We start from the raw sequence: 16,881 nt of genomic DNA on the forward strand, positions 1-16,881 counted from the left end.
TGCACAGTGGGGACTCTGTGCACCAGCTCAGTCCCACAGCAATGTCCCCGGTACCCCAGCCCTTGTCCGAGCAGCAGCTCCTGCTCCCCCGGGCTGTGGAAATCTCTGACACAAATGCATAAGCCCCTGTTTTCAGTACAGGGCAGCCAACCCACGCTTGTTTAGCAAACAGGGCTTTGGTGGCCATACTAACCCCCTGATGTGAGGTGGGCAGCTCGGTCAGAGCCAGATTTCAGCCAGCGGCCACGTATCACACCATGAACTCTCTATTCACCGGTGGGGGCAAGTCCTCCTACTCCAGCAGGCTAATGCCCGGTACCTCTGCAGCCAGCAGCTGTTAAACAACACCTGGCAATCGTTTTGCTGAAATCAAGGAGTCTTTGCGGCTCCTGTGGCACTCATTGCTCACTCCCACTCCCCACTGCTTGCACAGGGGAGCCTCTCGCTCCCTCGCTTTGCTGGGTGCCTCTGGAAACACAAAGACCTTGGAAACACAACATTTAGTCTCTTTTTAGAAATCCATGCAAAGTGAAATAAAGAATTAAACAGAGTTGATTCCTATACATTTAGCTGCTGCTGATAGTTATATTTTCTTTTTGTAGCGTGTTTTGCATGCCAAGAAAAACAGTTTTGCATTTTAAAGAAAGTGGCTGTACATCTGTGCATCTGTACATATGCCTGTTAATTCTGCATGAATGGCTTCCCTGGGCTGTCAGCTCAAAAGTTCTCTTTAATGTAACGAATCCTGACTGCGTTTGCAACAAATCCTCAACCAAGAAGGTTTTATTTAATGAAGCAAGAAGTGCTGCCAAATTGCCAAGCTTGATCCCGATCCCATTAATGTCAGCAGGAGAATTCCCACTATGTTTGGTTTGTTGGTTGGGTCTAATCTGGGTAAAGGAGTTAATAGCCTGCTTTCAGGCTGATTGTTCAGACAAGATCATTGCTCCGCTTCGCTGTGCCAGAAAGGCTGTGGGGAAAGTGGACAGTACAGGTGGGATTCCTCCCACCTGATTTTAGGCATCTTCAAGTCTGGCAACAGATAGCCAAGGGAGGGAGAGAGGGACATTCACCTCATCATAAGCCAGGAGCTTGCAAGAGGTGAAATGAATTTTAATTCCTACCGAGCCATCTCCCATGAGGATTTGCATCCCATGTAAAGGAACCTGACAGCGCTGGAAGGTCTCTGCAGCAGAGGGGAAGGGGCCTTGCTCAAAGCCAGCCCCTGAGCGGGTGGGTGTTGACCCAGGCACCGCTGCAGCCCACTCATGTCTTCTCCCTGTGCTTGTGCCAGCCTGGAAGTAAAGCTGATGCCTGGTCCAGGATGCAACCATGGCACAGCAACTCCGGTGAGCACTGACCCCCACCTGCCAGCAGCAAATGCTAACGCACGGCCCTGCCAATGGCTGGCAGAGCTGCTGGGAGAAGGAGAAGGGGGGATATGACAGCTCTCCACCTTCCTTGTCCCCTCACCCACTCCCAAACATGTGCCGCGTCCTCCCCTCCCCATGCCACAAGCAGGGACTGGCACAGAGCAAGAGCTGCCTGTGCTGGTTGCTCCAGGGACAATCCCACCCCTCTGGTCCCAGGGGATAAGGAGCCCTGGGGAGGTTTTGAGGGGTCAGTAGTGCCCACATGTTTTGGGCAGGTCCCCAGCAGTGACCATGCAGCTGCAGTGTCCCACGGAGAGCAGCGGCTGCTGTTTGCAAGGGAAGGAGCCTCCCTTGACAGGGAGGACTGGAGGAAGGAGGGCTGCTTGGCTGCTCCATCACCAGCTGCAAAAGCTGGCCACACAGGCTCATGTGCCAGCGGTTGGCCCTTAATTACACATACAGCTAATAAAGGGAAGGAGCTTAGTCCTTTAGCTCACAGGAGGAAGTAGTATTGTCTGAGAATCAAGGGAACTGCAAAGTAGGAGATACAAAAAGAAGCCAAGCCCCTAGTATCTCAGGGGCATCAGCCTGACACACAGATCCTTAATGGCTTTTGCTGATTTGACAGATGCAGGACAGAGAAAAATGAGCGGATTTTGTGGCTGCAACTGTCCCTAGGGCTTAGGGATGCTTCTCAGGATACAGATCTTTAAATCATCGTTAACAATGACTTGAGGGGTCACTGGAGAAGACAGAGTTGGGCACAGTGATGCAGGGGGTGAGAGCAGAGTTTGCTGGCACTTGTTACACAGTGCTCCCTCCCTGGGATGCAGGTGATGCTTTGTTTCAATCAATCATGCACAAAGTGGGTGCAGCGACAGTGAGATGTAGCTCCTGTGGGCTGTGGGGAGCTGAAGCTGGTTCTGTGGGGAGCTGTAGCATGTTGGATGGGATCCAGGTGTGAAGATGGAAGAGCCAGACAGCTTTTGGAGGCGTGGATATTTTTTCAGGAAAAGAGGAGAAGAATTCAGAGCTCCGGTGAAGCTCAGATCTGGGGAGTGTGTGCAAGGAGGAGACAATATCTGATCCCAATGCCCCAAAGATCTTCCCTACTGCAGAGACAGAAGAGCATCTCGTAATTTAGGCTTTGTCTTAGTGTTTCCTTTGGTTGAGGTGGGAGCTGAAAGTTTCAGGCAACCCTGCCTGGTGCTGAGCAGACTCTGGGGACCTACCTCAGTGTATGCCATGCTCCCTGTCTGCAGAGTCCTGGGAAACTCGTCACTGCTCCCCGGGGCTGGCAGGCCCCTGCTCCAGCCCGCAGGCCAGCTGGCTCCTGTGTTCTTTTAAAGCTTTAAAAGAAGCCAGATGACTCATGGCTGAAAGCATTAGGTGTTTATTTGCTCTTCAGACCTATTAACTCCATCTGAAAGCAAGCTGCAGCTCCCTCCACACAGCAGCAAAGGTGGGTCTGTAGGAGGAACAGTTGACCTTGATAAATATCAGGCTTTGGTCCAAAAAGCGAAGCATCTGTGGGTTGGCCCTTTCCTGGAATGGGCTGATTTTAACTCACAATCCACTTCTTCAGCTGAGCTGCAAGATCTGCTGTCACATTGCTTCTTTCACAAGGACCAAAACATCAAGCTGTTCGTGGTGGGGTGCACCAAGAGCAAAAAACGAAATGCCTCTTGGTTGCCGCTGTTCCCCCTGAAGAAGGGGTCCCCACATGCCCCCCCCCAACAACAGCAGAAGGACTGCCCTCACCAGTGATCCTTGCCTTTACAAGCCTTCAAACCAGTGGTGCTTCTCTTTTTGCATGTCTAATTTCTGCTAGACACGTCTAATCCCCTCTCAAGGCGGGATGCAAGACTGAGATGCAGCCACCCACCTGAAGATTTCAAAACTCTCCTGGGATCTGCCTGCTGAAAGCAGTGGTTCAAGCCACTACAGTCATTTGCCTTGCAAAAAACCCCACCCCCAACCAACAACCTCCAGAAACTTTAAAATACCAATTTGTTGTTGTCTGCTGTATGCTCTTCCAAAAGAGAGTGAGTAATGCTAAAATTCTTTTTTTCTTTTGCCGGGGGGGTGGGCAGTAGAGAATAACACGGATCCTGAAGCAGCTCAGTCACCCAGGAACTGGCACAGCTTAGTCATGTATCTAAAACCTAATATTTTGATGACAGCACTTCCCCCCCTGCCCTGCCCCACAAAGATGCACCCTCTCAGCTGTCCTGTGACGCAGGTAGTTAATTACCAGTGCCCTCTCTTCAGGTGAAGGAGGGAATCCTGTCTCAAACCCACATCCAGTGGAGGAGAGGGGATGCAGCAGGGGGGGCAAGGCGTCATTCACCCCCATCCTTCACTCACTGAGAGCTCGATGAGTGGCTGGGGAGCCAGGGGATGTTAACCAGCTCAGACTGCTGTGTCGGAGGCTGAACTGAGAAATACTTCAGGACTGGAGGAAACGCAATGCTCACCTCTTTCCATCTCCAAGTTACTGTAGGCAAAATGGTTGGGTTGAGTAGCTTTGCTCTAAAACCTGGTCCCAGTATGCGCTCTGATGCCAGCAGTCCTGTCTATCCCTGTGTGAGATGAGCCAGTGATGCTGCAGTCACCATCTCTCTGTAAAACAGACATCAAGGCTGGGGGGCTGCTCCCAAGATGGGGCCAAGAGCAAACAGAAGTGGTGCATCCTTTGGAGGGGGTGTTGGGTACCTCAGAGATCATCAGAAGCCTCCACCTCACGAAGAATGATGCTCATCTTCTTCTCATCTGCCTGGCAAGAGGTTTTGCTCCTGAAGGTGGACCCCAGCGACTGGCTGGCTCTTTGGCGGATGGTCCTCATACATGACATGCAGTCTTTGCTGGTCATCACGTAGAGCAGGGGGTTGAGGGCACTGTTGAAGCTGGCCAGGCCCCGAGTCACCTGGTAGGAAACGTAAATGTGCTTTGAAGCCTGTGTGCAGGACCCTTGCAGCTGCCAGCCTCGAGACAACAAGCTGAGGATTCTGAAGACGTGGTAAGGAAGGAAGCAGATGGAGAAGAGGAGCATCACAAGAATCACCAGTCCGATGCTTCTTCTCCTGAGGCTGAGGTCCATGGTGTCATTCCTGCAGAGCACCACCACCACGTGACAGTAACATCCGATGATGATGAGGAATGGGATGACGAACCCAGTCACAGTGATGGCCACAGTGTATGGCAAGTAAACTCCCAGGTTCTCGTTCCCGGTCGTGTCGTGGCACCGTGTCCCCATGTCGTCCATCTTGCTGAAGATGAAATCGGGAGCTACCTGCGCAATGACCCACATCCAGACTGTCGTGCTGAGCCACGCTGAAGAAGTGGCCCCCTGGCACCTGCCCCGAGCCTTCAGTGGGTGCACGATGCCCAGGTAGCGGTGGATGCTGATACAGGTGAGGAAGCCGATGCTGGCATAGAGGTTGAGGTGGAAGAGGCCCCGGGTGATCCGGCACCAGCCGGGTCCAAAGAGCCACACTCTGCCCCGCAGGTAGTAGCTGACGAGGAAGGGCAGCGTGCTGACGTACAGCAGGTCGGCCAGACCCAGGTTGCCCACCAGCAAGCCCAGGGGATGGCGGGCACGCTGCTGGGGGCCGGTGCACACGTGCCACAGTCCCAGCCCGTTCCCCGCCAGCCCCAGCGGGATCACCACCAGGTAGATGGCAGGCAAGAAGCGCTGGGCGAAGGTGACATCCACAGGGCACAGGGTCCTGCTGTCATTGCCGGGCCACGGGGTGAGAGACTCCGTGGCCATGGTGGGCTGCAGTGGGCTTCGCGGGACGGCGCTGGTCGCGGCGCTGCTCGGGGTGCCGGTGCCCGGCGAAGCGGTGCCTGTGGCTCCAGGCAGGGCAGCACGGGCAGCGCCGAGCCCAGAGGCAGCCCCGGCAGCACCACGTTCCCTGCGGCTGCCCTTGTCTCTCCGCTCCCGACGGGCCCTGGCCGGGGGGTCGGGGGCACCCGGCTCTCCCCGGAGCGTGGGGAGGCTGTGGCGATGGCCGCCTCAGCGGAGAGCCCCGGTGGCTTCCACCGCTGCCGGGGCCGCTGCCAGCCCACTTGAGATATTTCGAGGCGGGCACCGGGGACGCGCGGGGGCCCGGCTATTTCGGACACGGCGTGCCGGGAGCGAGCGGGAGGGAGGGAGCGGGGAGGGAGGCTCTGCCTCGGGGCGGGTGGGGGATGTCTGGTGGCGGGGGCAAAGCTTTCAGCTCGGTGTGTCCCACCCGGCGTGAGGAGAAACCTCCCACCCTTGCAGACCGGGGGCTGGAAGCCTGCGCCCCGCGGGCTCGTCCCTCACTTCCACCGCTGACGGCCGTTCTCCCGGCCGCCTGCCCGGAGCGTGTTGTGCACCGGTGGCAGCGGGGCAGGGCCGAGGCCGGCAGCTTTCCGTGGGGCAGCAGCGGTGCCGCAGGCAGTGCCGGCAGGCGTGGGCACGCCGGGCTGCTGCCCCGCTCCCTGCTGAACGCTGCCGCTTCCCTAAGCAACCACCTGCTCTGGCTGCCCACCGTATCCCTCCCCAAGTACAAAAATCCTCTCCCTCCTCCTCCTCCGAGCCGTTTGGAGCCACGCAGGGAGGAGATGCGTGTCAGGCTGTGACCTTCCTCCGCCGCCTTCCCTGCCGCCGGGGATGTCACGCAGAAGAAGCCAGATACTGTGAGGGTGGGGCAAGAGCTAAAAGCAGCGACCCCAAAGAGGACCCCCAAAGAAAGCCACCCCCCATCTGCATTGCTGAACACGTCCTGCCATGTAAACACGGCCAGAAATAACTTCACCTCCAGGTGCAGGAGTAAACAACAGTCAGAGGGGGGAAGGTTTACCCTGGCAAGCCATAAGGAAATGACCTTGGTAAAACAGCTTCAGGGAAGGGCCGCAGCCACCTGATTTCCTGGAACTTAACGTAGGGCAGGGGATGGGAAGAGGCTGGGATCTCACCTGCCAGCGGGGAAGGAGGGGGGTGAGTCCTGCCTGAGTCATCCTGACTGCCCGACTCTCCTTGGGAGCAGCCCAGCATCTCTGCTGGACCACGCTTGGGCACAGCGGTTTGAGGACAGTGTAGGGAAGGTCATGACGTGGGGTGGTGGCAGCTGCTTGTTGTGAGTGAACACACATATGGTACCCCAAAATCTGGAGCAGATAAACGATGGGAAAGGCTGCATGTGATTTCCAGCCTATGTAATAACATGTAGCCACTATGGTTGTGCCCCAAGAGATGAAGCTTAAAAGCTGTTTCCACGGAGTAAGGATATGGCTTTTCTGAGGTTTGCAGAGGCTCTGGTGGCTCTGTGCTTCTGGATGAGCAACAGCAACAGAGGAGGGGGTCCTGGGTGTTCACCCCTCAGGAAAGCAGTCCTCCGTCCTGCCCTGCTCCTGCTCCCTTCACTCCGTGCATGTCAGCTGCTCCTGCAGCCTGGGGTTGAGTTATGAAGTGCAGTGAGATGAGAGGAACAAACCAGGAGCAGTCCCCTTTGTCCCAGGACATCTGCCGTTTGGGAAACTGAGGCAGAGACAGCAGCTGGCTGGGAGGACTGCTGTAATCACAGGAAGGGCCACAAGCTGCTCTCAGCAGTGTAAGCAAAACTTTCTCTGTCCCTGGAATGAAGGCTTGGAGCTGGGTGTCTCCTGCCAAGGGAAGAGAGGAGCAGGGCAGGGTACGGGGAGCAGTACCCGTTCCCTGGCTGCAGCCCTGTGCCCTCCACACCCCCTGCTCCCAGGACCTGTTGGAGGCACACACACAGCAGCACTGCTGCTCTCTCGTGCCTGTCTCATGTGTAAGACGTTCCCTCGACCCATGATGTCACTCGCAGTAGAGATGCTACCACCCAGCTTTGCATCCCGTATCAGGATGCTCCCCTCTGGTGCCCACCTCCAGCATGGGGCAGCAATGCTGCTGCCAGCCTGCCCAGGGCAGTGTGAGAGCACAGGGCTGGGACAGCTCCTGTAGGTAGCAAACACGGAACTTGAGTGATGGGCTGATGGGCTTTCAGGCAACCAATTCAAGGCTCTTCACCAACAGCAAAAAAAGGACTTTGATGTACTTTTTTTTTTTTTTATGGATAACTGCATTCCTGTGCTCAGGAGGTAGCTGAAAACATTTAGCTTTAATGAAAGGCTCATCCAGCCCTTTCTCCACCAACTCCACCATTTAAAAATCATCAGTCATGAGAATGGCTTGGGAAAAAAATTCTGATGCACTTTGTTTACTCATGCAGCAGCACACAGTTTCTCCTTCAGCTGCTGCATCTGTTTGCACGGAAATGAGCTGCGATCTGTTGCTCACCACTGTTGGTGAATATGGTTGTTGAATCACCACGTGCCATTTATGCTCGCAGAGGTGGCAGTGTGCCTTGAAGACGGGGTGAGCTGTCTTCTGTTTGGATTTTTGATCTTTACAGGTGACTGTAATCACCTGTGAATGGCAGAGTATTTACTGCCCCACAAGAGCAGGCAAAGCCCAGGACCTGCTGCACCAGGACCCGCAGTAAACGTGATCCTCAAATAACCACATGCTTCCAGGGTAGCAGGGCTATAGAGGGAACAGCATATATTGAGAGACTGGTGGTCAAATTACAGGAGTTGATTTCCATGTATTCTTAAGGAAAAATAACTCTGATTTATTTGGAGTCATTAATTCATTATTTAGATGTTTTCTGCTTAGTGAATCAGGGAGAAACGTAATTTTGCAGGGAAAAAAAAGAAAATTATAGCAGAAGTGTGTTGAGTCATTTCTTTTTGAGATGAGAATTACAGGTTGCCACTTAAAAAGTGACCTTTTGATTTTTACCATCACCCAGAGGTGGCTGGGCAGGATTTGGGAGGGGGTGAGAGTCCTGACAGCGCTCCCCGCCAGCAGCTCACCTGGCCCTGGTGGCTGTGTCCCAACATGCTCAAAAAAGAACTGGTTTAAAAACAAGATTTTCAGTACACAGAACAAGTCTTATGCATGTCAATCAAGGAACACTGTGGTTTTAAAGTCAACATGAGCTGTTTTTTTGGCATGGCCGTTGCAGAGGTGAAAAAAGTAAACAAAAGCTGTGGATGGGGCCACGTTCATTCTCTGGTTTGCTGCCTGCCAGAGGTTCACTGTGTCCCCCGTATCAAACTGAATTAATGATTTGTATTCGGGCAGAGCACCAGATGATCACAGTAAATTCTCTTTGCAAGCCATATTTTACTGCATAAGCAGTGAGATATTTATTTTTTTTTATTCCCAAGAGGTGACTGAAAAGCATCCTTGACTTCAATTTTATTTTCAACACTTGCAAGGGCCCAGGGAGTGGGTGAGCAGCTGCCTTGGCCCTGCTGCCTCTCCTGCTGCTTGTGGGGAGGCTTTCCCCCAGTAGGAGAGGGGAGGTCCCCCTGCCATTCAGCCTTTTGCCCCTGCACCCCCAAACCTGCCCTGGTGTCACATTGGCCTGGGTTGGGATTACGTGGCAGCTGGTGACAGCAGTGGCATGATGCCAGGGAAAGCTTGGTCTGGGGTCTGGAGGAGGCGTGGGGCTGGCGGGAGGAGGGATGAGTTGCAGGGGGAGAATTTGGGCTTTGGTTTTGGAGAGGCTGACAAGAGGCATGGCCTGGTGCGTGCCTGGGGCTGCAGAGCCAGCGGTAACACAGCCCAGCACCATGCTGTGCTCCCCCACACATCCCAGCAGCAAGTGGAGATCCAGGCACTGCCACGGCCAGGGCTGGTCCCGTTGGCAGAGCTGATGGAGCTTACAGATGGGTAGAAGCAAAGGGGCAGAATTTAATCTAGGGTATAATATACTGTAATAATGTTTTCAGTGCTTTGATTCACTTTTTTTTTTTTTTCTTTTCATTTTCTTATCCTAAACAGCCTGAATTGAGGTGCTTCCAAGCTTCCCCATCCTGGGTCAGACCTCTCCTGCAGCAGCCAAGCTAGCCATGAGCAGCAGGGCTCCTGAGGGCTCACCGGAGCCGGGCTTACCCTGCACAGACAGGCTCAGACAAGCTCCACACCTAGATGAGCACATCTTTATTTTCAGTTCCACGAATACACATCTAAACTGTCTGTATCTTGCCTGGACACGTCACCTAAACCACTGCTGCTTTCCAGTTGCCCTTCTCGCCCTGCCATGGGATGCGCGTTCCCTCTGCACACTTGTGCGAGGCCGTTAGAGGGCATTTGGGTTTCATTTTTCAATCACCCAGAAGGATTGTGAGAAATGACGTGATCATGTGAGAAAGTCAAGGCAGAGCTGCTCGCAACATTCCTGCGCCGACTCTTGCATAGCTGGAGCAGCTCCAGCCCGTCGGGAGAGGCCCCGACTCATCTTTGCGATTTGTTTTCTCTTTTTCCTGCTTTTCTTTTGGCCTTGGCTTGTGGGGTATGTGCTTGGATGGCAGGCGGTATGTCTGGTGCTGTGGAGCGGTGTCTCCTGCGTCTGAGCTCCTCGCTCGCCGAAGCCCTGCCAAACCGCCAGTGCTTTGGAGAGGAGGAGGCCAGGCGGAGCAGGAAGGTTTGTGTTTATTCTGGAGGGATGCGGGGAAGGTGAATTAGAGCTGCCATCAGGAGGATGCCTCTGCCCATGCCCAGGAAGCAGCTGCTGGTCTCTGGAGTGGATATCGTGGGATGGCAGAGCTTGTGCACTGTCAAGTTGCTCAGCCTGGCGTGATGGTGACTTGTGGTGTGCAGCCCGATGTACGTGCTCCTTCCCTGGAGGGGCAGGGTGTCAGGGTTCCCCCTGGGATTTGGGCTTCCAGGTGCCTGGAGACAGTCTCTCTCACAGCCCCTGCAGAGCAGAGCTGTGTGCGTGACACGGAGGAGCAGCATCACCTCTCCAAAAGCCCCACCGATCCGCGAAAGGACCAATTCCTGGCTTCTTGGGTCAGTTCACGCTCAGGGAAGGGTTTCCCCATTTCCCATTTCATTCAGCCTAAGGAACTTGGGGATGCTGCCCAGTAACCCGGCCCGGAGCAGCGGGGTGCACAGAGGGGGCAGGTGCTGGGTGACACAGGGATCTTGTTTTCTATTTCCACCTTTCTTTGCAGCCAAAGTCCATCAGTTCTTCCCTAGTTTCCTCAGGGACACATTCTCCATCTCCACCAAAACCACAGTGCCGTGGGCTTGTGCCAGACTCTTTGCTGGGACGAGGCGTTGGCTCTGGGATGCGATGGGGGTGGGCATGGCTACAAACGACCTCATTTTCCCCTCTGGAAAGGTAAAACAGAGTGATGGGGAGATGGAGCAGGGTGATGGCATGTCCCCCACATCTAGGGGGCAGGGGCATGTGGCAGTGCAGGTGCCTGACCCCAGAACGCGCCGCGTGTGTGTGAACAGGGTGCTTTTGCACCATGTCCGCACTGGGGCTGTGCTAGGCTGGCTGAAGGTGGCAGAGCCACCTCTCAGGTGTACCCAGGGAGCCAGGCGGGAGCTGCAAGTGCACCTCTGGCCATAGGGGCAGGGTCACCCCTGTGGCTCAGGATTGTGTGGGATCCACAGTGCTCTTGGATTCAGAGACCCCAAAATTCAGGTCTGCACCTGCCGTCATCTGTTTTCCAAGTGAAGTTTCAGGAGGTGGTTTATCTGTCCCTGAGACACGGTCAGCTCAAGGCTGAGGAGAGGTGATGGGGTGCCCACAGGTCATCGAGGGTCCCCTGGCTCATGTTGGCTGGCATTTGCCTTTCACAAGCAAACCTGTTGCCAGAGGCACCAGCTTCACCGAAGCCCTCACTTACCACCAGGGATGCTGCCGGCAGAGCCGGGCAGGGTCTGGCCATGCAGAGCCGCCTCTGAGTCTCCAGCCTGCAGTAACGGTTCTGGTTGGAGACGCGGGTCGAAAAGCCCATGCCGCAGGTGGCCGAGCAGGCACTCCACTCTGTACCCCACTCCTGGCAGGGGTACAGCAGCGGTGGGGATGCTGCCCCAGGGGCTAGATGAAAAGAGATGAGGGGAAAAAGGGTGGTTGGGGCCAGGTACAATGTGCCCTGTAAGTGTAGCCCTGCGTGGCAGAGAAACGTGTAGCAAGGTGTCTCCTGTTGATGTTCATAGTCTGGGGTGAAGGGACCATCCCCAGAGACCTGCGCGGGCATCCCTTCACTGGCACGTCCTGTATCTTACCTGCCCCAGCATCCCGGAAGAGGTACTGGTCCCGGGCTTCACAAATCCACTCAGGGCAGCACTTCCCTGGGACCTCTACGCGCCGTGGGTAGGGGCAGTCCGGGGTGGGCAGCCGCACATCCTCCTGGCAGAGCGGGATGCAGGTGAAGCCCCCATCCAGGCAGCGGCACTGGAGTTTGCAGCTGGGCTGGAAAACCTCCCCATCTCGATAGACCCGGCCATTCACCTCGCAGCCCTCCTCACCATCTTCAACTGCAAGTGACAGCCGGGGAATCCATTAGGGACAAAGTGACAGAGAAATGTGGATGGCAGACGGGACTGCTGGGGGGAAATGTGGGGCTGGCATAAAGGGACTGAACTGGGGGGCCACAGAAATGACTGACAGAAGTGGGGCAGACATGATTTGCAGGTGCGTTGCCGAACCTCCTCCCCTTCCCTGCCTCCTCCTCTCTCTTCCCTGAAAATGCCATGGGATGCCTGGAGCTGGCCAGGGCCACGGCTGGAGCTGGGGTGCGCGATGGGCTGGGAGCGCGGGGTGATCCCCGGGGGGAGAGGGCACCCCCTGTGCTCACAGTTGCAGGTGGCTCCTGTCCCCGCGGGCACCGCGCTGTAGTCACAGACGAGGCCCTGGCTCTGGTCGCAGATGTGGAGGAAGTCGCAGGGCTCTCCCAGGCGCCGGGCGCAGATCTTACAGCAGCCACAGCCATCCAGGACCAGGGGGGACCCACGGGGGCAGCGGGGTGGCGCCCAGGGGCAGTAGCATGGTCTCCGGCACAGCTGGGCACACACCTGTGGAGGCAAAGCCATTGCTGGTTCCATACAGGTTGTGATTTTGGCTAATGGCTGCTGTTTCACTTGGGACAGCCAGGTAACCTTCTCTCAGTCATGCGGGCAGATTTTTGGTGGAGGGAGGCTCTGCGAATCCATGGGAATACGGCAAAGCAGCCTGGAAAGCTACTGTCCCCTTAGGGTACAGTGTGGATGGGCACCTATTGAAAACCAGGGAGAATCAGGGATGCTCAGCACCGTGCAGGATGGGGACTTAAATGCACCACTGCTTTGAATACACAGGGGAGAACAGAACTACAAGGGGAATGCCCCATGCAGTGGTGGTGATTTAAGGGGCTGGCAGTCCCCTTAAAGGGAGGGAAAGCAGCCACCCCCATGCCTGCCCCCGAGGCAGCGGGCTGCACCCAGCTGGAGACGTGGCTTTGCAGGGACCACAGCATGGTGAGGGCACAGCACTCCACTCCCAACAGACTTAACAGCCAAGAAACAGGGCATTGCAGCGGCAGTGGGGGAGCTGAAGCCAAGCGAACCTCACTGCTTTCCTTCCTGGTCCAGCTGCCTCCTCTGCCTGGCCTGGCTGCAGCATCCTCTGCCTGGCCTGGCTGCAGCATCCTCTGCCTGGCCCTGGCTGCAGCATCCTCTGCCTGGCCTGGCCACTGGGCGAGGAGCCCTGAGATAGGCACTTTTTTGAGGGCTGGGAGCTGCATTTCCCCTCCTAGCTAGACTGAGCAATTGCTTCGGCAGGGCTGTGCACTGCAGTCGTTTGCCTGCTCAGCCGATTGTTTGCCAAGGATGTGCCTGCAGGAGTTCACCCAGGCAGGCAGGTGTTTATGGCCACGGCTCATTCTGCTTGCACAATTACCCTGGCACGGACAGCCTTTGCAGGCAGCACTTGTGCTCCCGTCGTGTCGTATCTGACAGGGCTGTTACATATAGAGCCTGAAGCCAAGTGAGTTAGCTCTGCAGTTTGAAAGTGAATTCTTTGCCAGTCCTGGCCTGACTGTGTGTGAGCCCCACACAGAAGCTCTGAGCTGCCCTGCGGCAGCCCTGCTGCTCAGTACCACACACGCTTTGCTTGCTGCGTGGCCAGCAAGTGCAGCTCAGGCAGCAGTTCAGCAAACACGCAATCAAAGAATGCATCCCTGTGCTGGTCCAAATACTGCTGAGACTGCCAAGAGATCGATGGGTTCAGCTGGACCACATGGATTTTAGACAACGGTTTTCTTTCTCCTTTACTTTCTCCCAATAGCATCAGGTCTGACATGACCAGTTAGACAGAGATGGTAGGTACTGGTGTGCTATCTGTTCCCCATTCACAGCAGTTCAGATGTTTTTTATGGGGTGGTAGAAATACTAGTGCCAGCAACTGAAGATAAAATATATGCAAAATGGGCTGGGCAATCTGGGTCTTGTTTTAGTTCTATCAACAAGCAGCGTTATTAGTGTGGCAGAAACCAGAGGGGCTGGTGGCAGGGACCGAAGGACTGGCTGTGGTGGCCAGGTTTGGGCTGGAGGCACGAGGGCTCTTGGTGATTCTCCAGGCACTCATCAGTGCCTGGAGCAGGAATCATTTCTCCATCACAGCTTACCCAGGCAGCCAAGGGCATTTTTCATCTTTCAGGAGGCTGCTATTACAAATCAATGTTTTAGAAAGATTAAACAAGCCATTAACCCATTTTCCCCTGCTCTTTCTAATTAACTTGTCTTTAGATGACAATGTGGCTTCTGTCAGAGATCTTAACTGTCTGGGAAAGGAGTCAAATATGCACGATGCTGCCACGATGTCCCTGCTTGCAGAAGGTCTGCTTTGAGTTTCAAGCAGAAATTAGAACTTGGAGCTGAGATACCCCAAACTTTTCAACTTTCCTGTTCTCTACACAGGCAACTATCTTCACACAGAGTCCAAGAGAAAAAAAATAATAAAATCACTACAACCCAAATTCTGTCAGAGGCATCAGCTTTGCTTGAGCAACCCAGGGAGAGCTGAGTAATGCAGAGGCTGGGGAGCCTGGGCAGGGACAAAGGAGCCTGCAGGAGCTGCTACCACCGAGCTGCTCGCGCACTCGCAGGGAGCATGCCACCGCCCTGGGAGGGCTGCAGGGATGGGGCAAGCAAACAGAGCACATTGCTTTCATTCCTCTCTGCTCTGTGGACTTGCACCAACGAACGTCTTTGGCCCAGGAACGTTAAGACCCTACTGCTTAATCGCAAATAACTCTCCCAAGCATAGCTCTGCCCCCGTGCGACTGCAGAAATACAGCCTGTCTGCCAGCCGGCATTAGCTACCGGGCTCGTAACACCCCAGTCCTCCCTGCATCCCACTTTGCAAGATCCAGGTGCTTCCCCGAGTAAGGCTAAAGCTGCCCCAGGGTCCCGTCTCCCTTACCTTGGCGAGGATGCAGAGGAGGGAGAGGAAGAGGAGCTGCTTCTCTAGCTGGAGCCTCATGCTGCTCTCCACTCTGCCACTTCAGCACATCATCCCCCGGGCAGTTTGAAGGCAGAGGAGAGTTTGCAGGTTTTAAAGCTCGGGATAGGTCCTGCTGGTGTTTATACTCTCCCTGCTCTGATGTCACTCACAGGCTCCAATATAAACATGAGTAGGTTTGGATAAGCCTCAAGATTTTCTTTTTTTTTTTCTTTCTTTCTTTTTTTTTTTTTTCCAGCCCGCATTCCAGCTGCCATTTCCAGTCCCCTCAAGGTGAGAATGTGCTGTCCACCGAGGCAGCGAGCGAAGGGAAGGGACGCTCTCCCTGAGGAGCACAGGAGAGGGGCTGGGACCCAGGCTGGTGGGGTGAAGTGGCTCCTTGCTGCTAGCCCCAACCAGGAGGGTAGGTCCACGCCTCTGCCTACTGATCAAGGTCTGCCCAGACAGAGTTGGTCTCTTCCTCCCGGGTTTTGAAGGGTTTGGCAGGGCTGTCTGTGCTGCTACCCGGGGGCATTGCCACGAGGAAGCAGGAACAGGGCATGCACCCCTGTGTTTTACAGTGAGCCCAGCGCCTGGCAGGCTGTGGGAGAGGGGTGGATGCCCACACTGTACAGAGCCCTGAAGCCAAGGGCAGGATCCTGTCCCTCCATCGCTGGGGACCGTGTATGACTTGCTTTTGACTGCCAGCAGCTGAGGCTGCAGCAGTTTGCCAGGCAAGACCTCCAGGTAGCAGAGGTGTGCTTCCCTCTCTGTGCCGAAGGGGATTTGCTGGGGTGGTGCTGCTGCCACAGCACCCAGGGAGGCTGCTGGGGCAAGGGGGGCTGGATGCACATTGTGTTGCATTGCCCCGGGTACATGATGCAGGGAAAGCTGCAGTCTGGCCCTGCTGATTTTAAGCCTTGTAAACGCAAATTCAGCTCCCCAAAAATTATGACTGTCTTAAGCAATCACGAGAATCTACAATCCAAGTCTGGGGAGGAAAAGTGGGTGCTCAGCGGTTGCCTCCTAGTGCTTTAGCACTTCTCAGTCTGCCCTGTGCAAGCTTTCCTCTCAGTCACTGTTTCTGGGGGCAGGAGGCTGGTGTTTAGGAAATTAAAAACGAAACATCTCAAGACCTTCAGGAAACTGAGGCCCTTGTCCACATTCCCATCCCCCAGATCTTATCACAAGATGTAAGAGGGGGAATTTATAAGTCCAGAGGTCGAAGGAAAGGCCTGAGATCACGTAAGGATGTGGGATGCCCTGCAGCTCTCCCTGGCTCCCCTCCTGCACCCCCCTTACCTGCAGGACATGGGCTGGGGGCCAGACCCTGGTAGCTGCACACAGACTCTCTGTACCTTGCAGGCATGATGAGAACTGCCACTATATATAAAATGTTAACATATATTATTATTAACATATACTTTGCTATTTATTAATTATACTATTATTACAAACATAGCCATAATATGATTATTAACATATACATATATACAACATATATTATGATAAACGTTGGCAAACAGGCAGGAGGGGCTGGGTGCCATTTAAGCAGAGCATCAAAATTCTACAAGTAGGAGTGATGGCCCATACCTCCCTCCAGGCTTCTCCCCCTTCTTTTTGCTTTTGCTTTCACAAAACAGGTCTTCAGTCACCTGAGCAGCAATCCCAACCCCAGCTCCACCACTCGCCATGGCCTGGAAGCCCGGGCACGGAGCAGGGAGGGCAGAGCCCGCAGGGAGGAGCGCACAGCCCGAGCTCTCCTGTTACCACCCTGATTCTCTGCTTTGGTTTTGCTTCGTTAGCTGCAATCAGCCTGTTAATGAGGTCATGGCAGCTTGTGGAAATACCAGGCCACTTTCCAAAGGCTGCTGTCACTGATCCTGGCGCTGGACTCTCCGCTTCTCACGCGGGAGCCCCAGCTCCCTGCAACATCAGAGCCGTGCCCGGAGGTCCAGGGATCCGCACTGGCAGCCCTGCCTATTGCAGGGAGGCGTGAGGACCCCGCATCGTTCTGTCCTCACTAGCAGGGAGGTCCAGGCCCCACCGACGGGTGCTCACAAGCCAAAAGGTTTGATACTGAAGGCTGGAGCCACATCTCTGGGGCACAATCCACAGCAGAGCACTTCAGTATGGTGCACAGGTGGTTTATGTCTCTATAGAAAATATATGGATATATGGATACATTAGCAACAAAAGGAGGGCTAAGGAGATTCTCCAAACTT

General features: G+C 54.9%; 2 protein-coding genes across 4 annotated transcripts; both read right to left on the reverse strand.

Moving 5' to 3' along the window:
- Positions 1-2,750: 2,750 nt before the first annotated feature.
- Positions 2,751-9,210, reverse strand: LOC308070742 (P2Y purinoceptor 1-like). The gene has a single exon (XM_080405229.1). It carries the CDS (start codon positions 5,143-5,145, stop codon positions 4,090-4,092), a length of 1,056 nt encoding a protein of 351 aa, XP_080261355.1. The 5' UTR covers positions 5,146-9,210; the 3' UTR covers positions 2,751-4,089.
- Positions 9,211-9,361: 151 nt separating this feature from the next.
- On the reverse strand, positions 9,362-14,908 carry CCN5 (cellular communication network factor 5). Of its 3 annotated transcripts, none has more exons than XM_080405230.1 (5): positions 14,639-14,908; positions 12,036-12,252; positions 11,464-11,715; positions 11,082-11,275; positions 9,362-10,148 (listed from the first exon to the last, which is right to left on the reverse strand). In XM_080405230.1, exons 1-5 carry the CDS (start codon positions 14,696-14,698, stop codon positions 10,005-10,007), a joined length of 867 nt encoding a protein of 288 aa, XP_080261356.1. In that variant the 5' UTR covers positions 14,699-14,908; the 3' UTR covers positions 9,362-10,004. The 3 variants fall into 3 exon arrangements, with proteins under 3 accessions (XP_080261356.1, XP_080261358.1, XP_080261357.1); XM_080405232.1 differs by having other exon boundaries at positions 9,997-10,135; positions 14,639-14,904; XM_080405231.1 differs by lacking the exon at positions 9,362-10,148 and adding an exon at positions 10,232-10,556 and having other exon boundaries at positions 14,639-14,898.
- Between the last annotated feature and the right edge of the window lie 1,973 nt (positions 14,909-16,881).

The sequence above is a fragment of the Falco punctatus genome, assembly GCF_963210335.1.
Source record: "Falco punctatus genome assembly, chromosome: 10".
In the NCBI taxonomy this organism is placed as follows: domain Eukaryota; kingdom Metazoa; phylum Chordata; class Aves; order Falconiformes; family Falconidae; genus Falco; species Falco punctatus.